Source organism: Salvelinus sp. IW2-2015, linkage group LG17 (genome assembly GCF_002910315.2).
Source record: "Salvelinus sp. IW2-2015 linkage group LG17, ASM291031v2, whole genome shotgun sequence".
In the NCBI taxonomy this organism is placed as follows: domain Eukaryota; kingdom Metazoa; phylum Chordata; class Actinopteri; order Salmoniformes; family Salmonidae; genus Salvelinus; species Salvelinus sp. IW2-2015.
The window spans coordinates 36,428,135-36,440,232 of NC_036857.1; the positions used below are offsets into that span (position 1 = coordinate 36,428,135).

The 12,098-nt window shown below is 43.5% G+C and overlaps 1 protein-coding gene across 6 annotated transcripts in view; it reads left to right on the forward strand.

The window, feature by feature from the left end:
* LOC111976466 (ubiquitin conjugation factor E4 B) overlaps positions 1-12,098 on the forward strand; it is a 69,703-nt gene that overhangs the window by 37,669 nt on the left and 19,936 nt on the right. For all 6 annotated transcript variants that reach the window (XM_024005298.2, XM_024005300.2, XM_024005301.2 and 3 more), the window contains 9 exons: positions 1,441-1,552; positions 1,832-1,915; positions 2,437-2,493; positions 6,830-6,946; positions 7,379-7,477; positions 7,682-7,795; positions 8,254-8,452; positions 11,543-11,678; positions 11,790-11,889. In XM_024005298.2, coding sequence (XP_023861066.1) covers positions 1,441-1,552; positions 1,832-1,915; positions 2,437-2,493; positions 6,830-6,946; positions 7,379-7,477; positions 7,682-7,795; positions 8,254-8,452; positions 11,543-11,678; positions 11,790-11,889 — 1,018 coding nt within the window. The remainder of the gene's footprint in view (positions 1-1,440; positions 1,553-1,831; positions 1,916-2,436; positions 2,494-6,829; positions 6,947-7,378; positions 7,478-7,681; positions 7,796-8,253; positions 8,453-11,542; positions 11,679-11,789; positions 11,890-12,098) is intronic.

Below are 12,098 nucleotides of genomic sequence, written 5' to 3' on the forward strand. Positions count from 1 at the left end.
AAGAAACCCATTTCATGAACGTCCCAGCGAACATTTATTGTGCTGATGTTACTTCCAGAAGCAGTTTGGAACACCGTAGTGAGTGTTGCAAACGAGGACAGACTATTTTTAAGCTCTGTGTTGTTGCTCAATTTCATTCAAGTCAGCAACGGGTGTGGCTGAAATAGCCGAATCCACTAATTTGAAGGGGTGTCCACATACTTTTGTATATATTGTGTAGACTATTGCAGCATACATACTGAGACGGGGGTCGGGGGACACCGTGGTCCCGTCTGACAATTCCCCTGGACAGGACAAACCAGGCAGAATATAACCCCACTCACTTTGCCGAAGCACAGCCTCCCACCACCAGAGAGATATCAACAGACAAACTTACTACCCTGAGATGAGGCATCGTACAGCCCTCGATGATCTCCCCCACCACACGAGCCCGAGGGGGCGCGTGACCGAACAGGAAGATGTCAGTGACTACCCACTCAAGTCGAGTATAGTGAAAAAAGCTGGGCAAGACGTGATGCACTCCTTCTAGGGACGGCATGAGAGAGCACTAGCAAACCAGAGAATCCCAGTGGAGAGAGGAGGAGCCGGCCAGGCAAAGACTGCAAGGGTGGTTCGTCACTCCAATGCCTTGCCGTTCACATTAGCACCTTTTGGCCAGACTGCTCAGTCATTGGACCTACTGAAGAGATGAGTCTTCAGTAAAGACTTATCGATTGAGACCGAGTCTGCGTCTCTCACATGGATAAGTAGAATGGCGATCTCTCGGAGAAAGCCCTGCCTCCAGCTGTTTGCTTAGAAATTCTAGGGACAATAAGGCCTGCGTTTTGTGACTGCAGCATACACATACATGTAGGTATGTACGGCAGGACAAAATCGGAGAGATGGGTAAGAGCTTGTCAATGTAATGAGATTATCAGTAAAACCTTAATCAGCCCTAGCCTTAACATCAAGCCAGTGTAGAGTGGCTAGCCCTGGAGTAAAATGATATATTTAGATTATCATTTTGGGGTTCTAGTCAAGATTCTAGCAGATGTATTTAGCACTAGCGGAAGTTTATTTAGTGCTAGCTGGAGAGTAGAGCATTGCAGTGTTTAATCTTGAAGTGACAAAAGCATGGATTAGTTTCTGACAAAGTTTCAGATTTGTTTTGCAGTGTTATGAAGATGGAAAAAGCTGCTCTTGAAATATTTTTAATATGTTCGTTATAGTAACTCAACGCTTTTAGTAACTCGGCGCAAACATACGTACAGTATAAAATAGGCTTTTGTAAGAATGCCTCTTCTGCCAATTGTTAAATGGTAGAAAACAAGAATACAATGCACATTTTCTTATTCAAAATAYGCTCCTAATTTGGTCTCAAACTAGTATTTGGCCAGGTGACATGGTTCAGGTTGTGTGTCTGAGTAAAAGCGTTCCTCCTCCCCTTGCCCCTCCACTCAGGAGCCCCCTGCAGCAGTCCCTGCTGGTGCCCTACATGCTGTGCCGAAACCTGCCGTATGGCTTTATCCAGGAGCTGGCCTGCATGACCCACCAGGAGGAGGTCTTTAGACAGGTGGGCTCAACCGACAGACTGAATGACACACAGACTATGCTTTTATTAGTGTGACGTTGTCCAAGCTAGTAATAGGTAAGACCAATCATTTAAAGGTCAATTAGAAAACATTTGGTAATTGAGAATTCGATCAAACACTTGAGAAAAATCCATGTGAAATGCAGACGATTTTCCCCCCTATTATACCAAGTTATCCTGTACATTTCACCATGTTGATTTTCAGCTATCTTTACTGTGGTGCAATCCTCATTTGCTCACCTGCTCTTATGTGTCTTTCAGATCTTCGTTCCAATCCTTCAAGGGCTGGCTCTGGCTGTGAAAGAATGTTCCTTCGACAGTGACAACTTTAAGTTCCCCCTCATGGTAAGGTGGCAGCGGAGAAGTAGTGCAGCCTGTGAGAGAGCCTGTCTATTTAACTGATGGGGGGGGGGGGRGTTTGAGATGTGCCAAATGGATTATGTTCCCGGTATGGCTGAACCTCTGCTAGCGTGACGAGCCAGTAAACCCTGAGCGAACCTTATAGGCTCCCACCATAGAAATATATATTCAAGAATGGGAATTTTCCCATTGAAGTCAATGGTTCTGTTATTGGTGGACCGGTTGCAATATTGAGTGTGCACGTGGGTTCCATTCAAATTGCCGTGGTCTGAGTGGCTAGTAATTACATTTCTATGGCTCCCAGTACTCAAACTCAAGGCTGGGTAACAACACACGTGCCATAAGATGACATCGGGTATTTATTTATTTTTTTACACCAGGTGACGGAAACTTAATTGAAGGTCACATTTGAATATGGTCATTTAACAGTCAATGGTCAATGTTATGAGGCTATTTTGGATGGGTGTTTATTTACGTTCACTTACGACGTGTTTTGTTTTCTACAGGCTTTAGCTGAGCTCTGTGAGATCAAGTTTGGGAAGACTCACCCCATGTGCAATTTGGTGAGTATGTTCGTAGAGACTGAGACATCGTTCTTATCTCTTCATCTATTACATAATTTGTAGGCGTTTAAAGGTACTTTTTTTCGTACTAAACCATTCAGTACAGGGACCTCGGTTCGGTCCACACTGAACATGAATTAATACATAAAAACATTAAACACTAGGCCTAGAGGCTATGCCTTCGCTGCATTGTATGCTACTTGAGTAAATCTGATCTAAAATAAATTTCAGGCTTTTCCGTTAAAACAACTAGAGCCTATGCGCACGTTGTAATCAACATTTAAATCTTAATTGTGGCACTTCAAGCTGGCCTTTCGTGAGGTGCAGCCGGGAACTTGTTCTGTACGATGGCGAGTGGTGAGGTAGATAAACCAGGAGAATCTTCCGTTTGGGAACATTTTGGCTTCCCAGTAGATTACTACGGCGATGGACAGAGAGACCTCAAACATGTTGTCACATTTACGCCGACATCACCCCAGTATTCCTACCAAGACAGAAATGCAAAACAACCACACAACCACATATTCCCCATACATTTAAGCAGCCCTTTGCAGCTGATTCTGACCGGGTCAAAGAAATTACAAGAGCGATAGGTATGTTTATAGCCGTGGATATGCGCCCATTCTCAGTGGTTGAGAAGAATAGGGGGTTTCAGCACCTCGTGAAAGTGCGCGAGCCACGATACAAACTTCGCCCTCTCGCACCCATTTCAGCAAACTGGTACTACCCGCTCTATATAATCAAGCAAAATCGATGAATTGGCCAATGCACCGTGTGTTGAGCTTACTACAGATGGATGGCCCTCCAGGGCTACAGTGCTACTTAAGTGACATCTCATTACCCCAGAGTGGGAAAGTAGAAGTACGGTGCAAAAGAATCACCCCCTTTATGATTTTTCTTTGTTAGAAAACGTTCTAGCACAGGCCAATACAATGTCATAGCCATGTTTACATTGATTTCACATGCATATTGCACTTTATTTTAGTGTTGAGTAATTGTTTGTTTTTTCATGTAAAAATATACAAAGTGTTGGGATTTTTGATTGTGCTCTCATCAGGCATTATGACTCGTAACCATATAGAATTAGGATTATCAACACTTTGTATTTTCTTAAATAAACATAAGTTAACTACAGTAACTGTTGACATTTAATTTTCCCGCTGTACCGAAACCGAACCATGACCCCAAAACCACAATACGTACCCGAACTATAGGTTCACCGTTACACCCCTTAGAATTAGCTAACAATCTCCTCCATAGTTCCTCTCTTCTTCCCCATGGGAAGACAAAGGATGCGTCCCAAATGGAACCCTATTCCCTTTGTAGTGCACTACTTTTCACTAGGTCCCGTGGTGCTGTGGTCAAAAGTATTGCACCATAAAGGAAATTGGGTGCCCTTTGGGACATAGACAAAATCCCCTTATGCGTAAATAAGGAATATATGCCTTCAGAAAGTGTTCAGACACCTTGACTTTTTCCACATTTTTAGGTTACAGCCTTATTCTAACATGTATATCTTTTTTTTAAACATAATCTACACACAATACCCCATAATGACAAAGCAGAAATAGGTTTTTCATTATTTTTTTGCTAATTTATAAAAAAATAAACATCATAGTTACATAGGTATTTATACCCTTTACTAGTACTTTGTTGAAGCACCTTTGGCAGCGATTACAGCCTCGAGTCTTCTTGGGTATGATGCTACAAGCTTGGCACACCTGTATGTGTGGAGTTTCTCCCATTCTTCTCTGCAGATCTTCTCATGTTCTGTCAGGTTGGATGGGTAGTGTTCCTGCACAGCTATTTTCAGGTCTCTCCAGAGATGTTCGATTGGGTTAAACTCCGGGCTCTGGCTGGGCCACTCAGGGATATTCAGAGACTTGTCCCGAAGCCACGAAGCGTTGTCTTGGCTGTGTGCTTAGGTTCGTTGTCCTGTTGGAAGGTGAACCTTTGCCCCAGTCGGAGGTCCTGAGCGCTCTGAAGCAGGTTTTAATCAAGGATCTCTTTGTACTTTGCTCCGTTCATCTTTTCCTCCATCCTGACTAGTCTCCCAGTCACTGTTGCTGAAAAACATCCCCACAGTATGATGCTGCCACCACCATGCGTCACCGTAGGGATGGAGCCAGGTTTCCTCCAGATGTGACGCTTGTCATTCAGGCCAAAGAGTTCAATCTTGGTTTCATCAGACCAGAGAATCTTGTTTCTCACAATCCTGTCTCGGAGCTCTACGGACAATTCCTTCGACTTCATGGCTTGGTTTTTGCTCTGACATGCACTGTCAACTGTGGGACCTTATATAGACAGATGTGTGCCTTTCCAAATAATGTCCGATCAATTGAATTTACCACAGGTGGACTCCAGTCAAGTTGTAGAAACATCTCAAGAACGATCAATGGAAACAGGATGCACCTGAGCTCAATTTCGAGTCTCACAGAAAATGGTCTGAAAACTTATGTAAATATGTTGTTTTTGTAGATTGCTGAGGGATTATAATTTTTAAGGCTTTAACCTAAAAAAAATGTGAAAAGTCAAGGTGTCGGAATACTTTCCGACGGCACTAAGCTTATACTGTTTTTAGCGACACTAGAATCGTGCCCATCAGAGTTTGAAATCAGTGCGAACCATGATGTAAGGCAATTCCATTCGTAATAGTGCCTTGGTGAGAAAAAAGCATAGGTGGTGTCCTCAGGAGCTTGAGCTGGGTTGCGTTACAAAGATCTACAATAGGCAGAAGACACAAACATTGTTTCACATTGTGAAGGGGTGTTGTACAGGTCACATGCAATTTGAATTGTCAGGGTAGTGGTATTGGTGACTGCCGTTACCAATCAAGTATGCCTTAGTAATGTAATAGTCACCATGTTAGCTCAGCAAAAAAAGAAACGTCCTCACTGTCAACTGCGTTTATTTTCAGCAAACTTAACAAGATTCAACAACTGAGACATAAAATGAACAAGTTCCACAGACATGTGACTAATATAAATGGAATGATGTGTCCCTGAACAAAGGTGGGGTCAAAATCAAAAGTAACAGTCAGTATCTGGTGTGGCCACCAGCTGCATTAAGTACTGCAGTGCATCACCTCTTCATGGACTGTACCAGATTTACCAGTTCTTGCTGTGAGATGTTAGAGGGATGTGAGAGGGATTGCGCTTTCCTGGTGTAAATCGGGCAGTTGCTGCCATCCTGTACCTGTCCCGCAGGTGTGATGTTCGGCTGTACCGATCCTGTGCAGATGTTGTTACACGTGGTCTGCCACTGCAAGGACGATCAGCTGTCCGTCCTGTCTCCCTGTAGCGCTGTCTTAGTACGGACATTGCAATGTATTGCCCTGGCCACATCTGCAGTCCTCATGCCTCCTCACATCTGCAGTCCTCATGCATGCCTAAGGCACGTTCACGCAGATGAGCAGGGACCCTGGGCATCTTTCTTTTGGTGTTTTTCAGAGTCAGTAGAAAGGCCTCTTTAGTGTCCCTCGTTTTCATAACTGTGACCTTAATTGCCTACCGTCTGTAAGCTGTTAGTGTCTTAACGACCATTCCACAGGTGCATGTGTCGTGGAAAATCAGTTCAAATATAACGCTTACAAGAACTTGTAAAATCAAACATGCTTTTTAATACAATTGTATAGCCAGCTGGAATGTCCCGCGGAACACACCCTTTCTCAGAACTCCAGCTACTCTATTTATACACACATAGTACTATGTCCATCCCTTATGCAAATGACCCTTCATTTCCCAAGTCCTTCACCACCATTATCTTTTAGTTCAAGCTTCCTACTGGTTCATGCCCTATAACGCCCATATCTGTTTTCAGTTAGATTATAATGGTGGCTGGACCCTCTATCTTTTTAGTTTGTCAGCATAAAGTCTCACTTCCCTTCATTAATGTGTCAATGTACTCCCTGTTCAGCTTGCCTTTATTGGAATCAGCAGATTCTGTCCTATAGGTTTTTAGAAGCAACTGACCATGGGTCCCTCTACTATTTAGCGTGTCAGCATAATGTGTCACCTCCCTCCATCAATGTGTCAATGTACACCTTGTTCAGTTCTCCCCTATCCCCAGTGTCCAATTGTCTATTTTTAATGTTCAGCTAGCTTATACATCTATGTGCTGTCCTATACGTATATATGTTATATATGTATCTCATGTACTCCTACACATGTTCATTAATTATTTATTGTTCATTGATCAAGCATGAGAAACAGTGTTTAAACCCTTTTCAAATTACCCTTTGATTTTTACGAATTGTCTTTGAAAGACAGGGTCCTGAAAAAGTGAGTTTATTTTTTTTGCTGAGTTTATGTGCCTGTCTCGTGTGTGTCCTGTCCAGATGACATCTCTGTCCCTGTGGTGTCCCAAGTCTCTGGGCCCGGGGATGGGCCGAGAGGTTCAGAGACTGTCCTTCCTGGGAGCATTCTTCAGCCTGTCGGTCTTTGCAGAAGATGACGTGAGTAATAGGGGTAGAGTGAAGTTGCCCCTAGATGCTGATCCTGGGTCAGTATTGAGTTTCTACTCTAATGGTTAAGGTTGGAATTGTGGGAGAGGAAGCTGATCCTAAATCTGTACATTGAGGAAACTTCACCCTGGAGCTAGATGAATGTGTGCTTGTGTGACTCAATGTAATTTGGCCAAAAGACGAAAAGGAATGCAGCCCAGCAGCAGTGCTTGTCCCTTGGAATTTTGTGAATTCACCAATTTTGCTGATTAACATCTTTTTGGTGGTTCCTGTTGTGTTGCCTAAGTTTACTTCACAAAATGCTTTTTTTAATTTAAATTAATTGCTCACAGATATACAAATGACCATGACAAGTTTATATTATGTTGCCATTGTATTTTACCAGCAAAAAAATTACTTTGTTTGGGGTCTTTTCCTACTCAGACCAAAGTGAGTGACAAGTACTTCTCGGGCCCAGCCATCACCATGGAGAACATTCGCGTGGGTAGCCAAACCCTGCAGCACTACCTGGAGTCAGCCCGGGTAAGTCCCACCCACCTGGCAGGGCTGTACAGTGCGACCATTGTACTTGCATATGCGGCTAAATATTTTACTGTGCGACCTGGAATTTTTATTTAGGAGCACCAGTGTGCCGAGAACAATTCAGGATTCTAGCTTTGTTAACTCAAATATTTTTCATTGTGCTCCTAAGTTTGGTTGTGACCCTACATTTTTTTTCTTTGTCAGGGTGACTTGTTTAAGATTCTCCACAACATCCTACTAAATGGAGAGACAAGAGAGGTAGTGCTCAACTATATGGCAGCTCTGGTCAACCGCAATGTGAAGAAAGCCCAGATGCAGGTAAAAGGCTTATTGATCCTATTTTAATTTAATCTGTAAAGCATCTGTATTGAGGGTTTCTAATGTGACCATTTCAAGCTAGAATGTCTGGCCTCAAAGTCTGAATAGACCCAATGCTATTCTAGCACAGTCTCCCCTCTCTCCCTACCTTTCCTGTTAGAACAGTGAAAGACTATCTGGAAAAGTGGGACTGCCCCACTCCTTAAATAAATTGAGCTTTTCTTTTTTTCGTATCTTCCCTTTCTCCCCTCATCCTTTCGCAGACGGACGACAAGTTGGTGTCCACGGACGGCTTCATGATTAACTTCCTGTCGGTGCTGCAACAGCTGAGCATGAAGATCAAGCTGGAGACGNCCCACTCCTTAAATAACAGAACTATTAAGGGAGTTATTGAGCAGTTCTTTATTTCATATTATATGTCATATGTTCCCCTCCCACCTCCTCCCATACTCTCGCAGACAGACGACAAGCTGGTGTCCACGGACGGCTTCATGATTAACTTCCTGTCGGTGCTGCAACAGCTGAGCATGAAGATCAAGCTGGAGACGGTGGACCCGTACTACATTTTCGACCCACGCTGCCGCCTGCAGGTCAGCCGTGAGGAGACCCGGCTCAAGGCCACCATGGAAGAGCTCAACACCTGGCTGGCCGAGATACGTGAGTGGACACACACAGATAATATAACAGTAAATATGCCCGATGTCATAGATTTCCTATGCATCAGAATGGAACAATTTGTCAGCTCCATTTTTCTGTTCTATCTATGTGGACACCACCGTTGTCGTCATAATAATGTTTCAAGTGTACAGTGAAATGCCTTTTCTTTCAAGCTCCAAACCCAACAATGTAGTAATCAATATCAATGTAGCACAAAAAAATGACAAGGTAGAACAAAAACACACCAGAAATAGAAATAAGAACACGAGAGAATCACGGTCACCAACGTCAACCTACCAGACGACACCTTTTTCCTCAAGATTTGAGCACACTGATCCTCATCAACGGGGCCGCTGTGGAGATGGTCAATAACTTCAAATTCCTTGGCGTACACATCTCGGAGAAGCTGAAATAGTCTGACCTCACGGACACCGTAGTGAAGAAGGCACGACAGCGACTCCTCAACCTCAGGATGCTGAAGAAATTTGGCCTGTCCCCGAAGGCCCAAACGGTCTTCTACAGGAGCACCATGGAGAGAACACTGTCGGTCTGCATCACAGCCTGATACGGCAACTACACCTCCACGCAAGGCTCTCCAGAGGGTGATACGTGCAGCCGAACGCTTCGTTGGGTGCACGCTGCCTGGCCTACAGGACACCGACAACACCAGGTGTCACAGGAAGGCCAAGAAGATCACCAGCCACCTTGTTCTCCTCGCTTCAATCATTTAGACACGGGCAGTACAGGAACATCATGGCAAAAACTGACTGTCCAATGGCTTCTACCCTCAGATCATCAGGCTGCTGAATAGTTGGCTACCTGCTCCACCCTCGCCCTGCTACTCCCCCTATGGACAATCCCCCCCCGCTACTCCCCCTAACGATTTTCATTGTACCCTGCAGTCGCACCTGCAACCCTGTGCATGTGACTATTAAACAATCTGAATCTCTGAATATATATACAGGGTCAGTTCAGTACCATATTAACAATGTGCAGGGATACTGGAGTAATAGAGGTAGATATGTGTAAACGTAAGGTGACTAGGCATCAGAAGATATGATAAACGGAGTAGCAGCAGCATAAATTATGTGAGTGCATGTTGTGTGTGTGTGTGTGTAGAGTCCTGTGAGTGCAAAAATATAACAAGGGTAAACTCCGATAGTCCGTGAAGCCATTCTTTTTGCTATTTAGCAATCTTATGGCTTGGGGATAGAAGCTGTTCAGGAGCCTGTTGGGTGTCAGAATTGATGCACCAGTACCGCTTCCCGTGCGGAAGCAGAGAGAACAGTCTGGCTTGGGTGGTTGGAGTCTTTAACGATTTTCCGGTCCTTCCTTTCACACAGCTTGATATAGAGGTCCTGGATGGCTGGGAGCTCGGCCAAATTATGTATTGGGTTGTCCGCACCACCCTCTGTAGCGCCATGCGATCGAGGGCAGTGCTGAACTTTTTGAGGATTTGAGGGCCCTCACAACGATGATGATGATGATGGGGAATGTATTTCATTGAGATCACAGCTGGGTTCAATTGGTATTTGTTTCCTTTCAAATGCTTTAGCATTGGATTGAGTCGGCCCAGAGTACCAAAAGATTGGAACTATTCAATTGGTTCTGTTGTGCCAGGCAAGCTCAATCGAGCACAGCTAAGCATTTGAAAGAAAACAAATGCCATTTGAACACAGGTCTGGTTGAGATTATGCATAGAAACACTGAAGATTTGTAGGCACACTGCTAATGGCTATACAGAACGTTTGCCTCTAGGGGTTCTCTTGAGCCAACATAGGTCTCCTAAATGGATAGGGGAAAGGGGCACACCTCTCCACACGTGAACAAAAGCTTATAGGCCTATTGTTTGCATAAAAAAAGTATTTCTGTGGTTAACTGCAATAAGCAATAATGCATCTTTAAAGGCGCGATATGTAGCTTTGTTCACGACCCAACCAAATGCACATAGGAATGTGAGTTACAGATCTGTCTTTCTCATTGAAACCAAGTCTAATAAGCGCCATGGTCTCATGTCAGATCAGCGCGACAGCCGTCTGCACTGATCTGTCTAACTTGCAAATACTCCTGGGATAGCGAAAAAGAACTTTGGTTACAATATGCTTTCTTAACATTAGAAAATGTCATCAAGATGACATCGTCCACTGAACCCCCTTACATCCTCAAGTCTGAGTTAATCTCACCTTAAAACTAAACCTGTAACAAATATTTGATGTTTATTTCATGAGCAGGTCTTCACTACCTAATTGTACATCTAGCAGTGGTAGAATCAGTATTAATGAAATTCGAAATGTGCACGGAAATTGGCTAGCAAACGTTAGCTAGCTGGTGTCTGCTTGCTGGCTGAACCAGTCTCAAATCAATCCATATGGAACTAATTCTGGGATGTGTCTTTAGTATAATTAATGTGATGGCATATTTTATCAAATCGATTACCTAACGTTTAATTGATTACGTGAATTAATAAAATAATGCAACAATTAACTCAACCTGGGGCACCACGGAGAAGTTTATTTAAGGAGTTCCGTCTTCCCAATGAACTCTTAGAGATCTAAAGATCTGTTACATTTCAGTTATCAATCAGTCATTAATTATTCTTTACCTTCTATCAGTCTCATCTGAAAGTCGTAAGATCTATCTGCACGAACCCTAGTCTACAGTCGTGGCCAAAGTTTTGAGAATGACACATATTATTTTTCACAAAGTCTGCTGCCTCAGTTTGTATGATGGCAATTTGCATATATTCCAGAATGTTATGAAGAGTGATCAGATGAATTGCAATTAATTGCAAAGTCCCTCTTTGCCATGCAAGTGAACTGAATCCCCCAAAAATATTTCCACTGCATTTCAGCCCTGCCACAAAAGGACCAGCTGACATGACAGTGATTCTCTCGTTAACACAGTAATCTTCCGACTTCAACTGTATATGCCCTGTTAATGTATGCACTCATGACTGTAGGTCGCTTTGGATAAGTGTCTGCTAATTGGGATTCATTATAATTATTATTACCTGCAAAATTGACTAACTGGATGTGCCATTCACCTACCTGAAATTGTCCTATATGTTGTCCTAATTGTTTTTATCGACAGATGACCCCTCCAAGTTCTATGATCCCAAGTTCCCCACAGAGTGTTTCTTTCTGACGCTGCACACCCACCACCTGTCCATCCTACCAGGCTGCCGACGCTACATCCGCAGGCTGAGAGCCATTCGCGAGCTCAACAGGTACACACACACACAGTCAGTTTGAAGTGGTCCAATAGAGAGGCTTTTTTTCGTTATCAGTTTTGCTATGATGTGCCCTAATGAAGATGACCCTGTTGTTTGACGTGGCAGGACGGTGGAAGAGCTGAAGAATAGTGAGAGCCAGTGGAAGGACTCTCCCCTGGCCAGCCGACACCGAGAGATGCTGAAGAGATGCAAAACCCAGCTCAAGGTTTGGTAACTTTAACTGAAAAAAATGTGTGGTTTTTTTGTTTTGTTTTTCAGTCGTATGGAACTTTACCAATTCTCCCATATGCTTGTGTTCTACTTTTCATACGTGATACATCTTTGGTGAATTCGAATTGCAAAAACAATAGAAAACGCAACATTTATCCAGTGCGTCATAGTTTCTTTCCAAATGTTCTTCCATTTTGTGTTGTT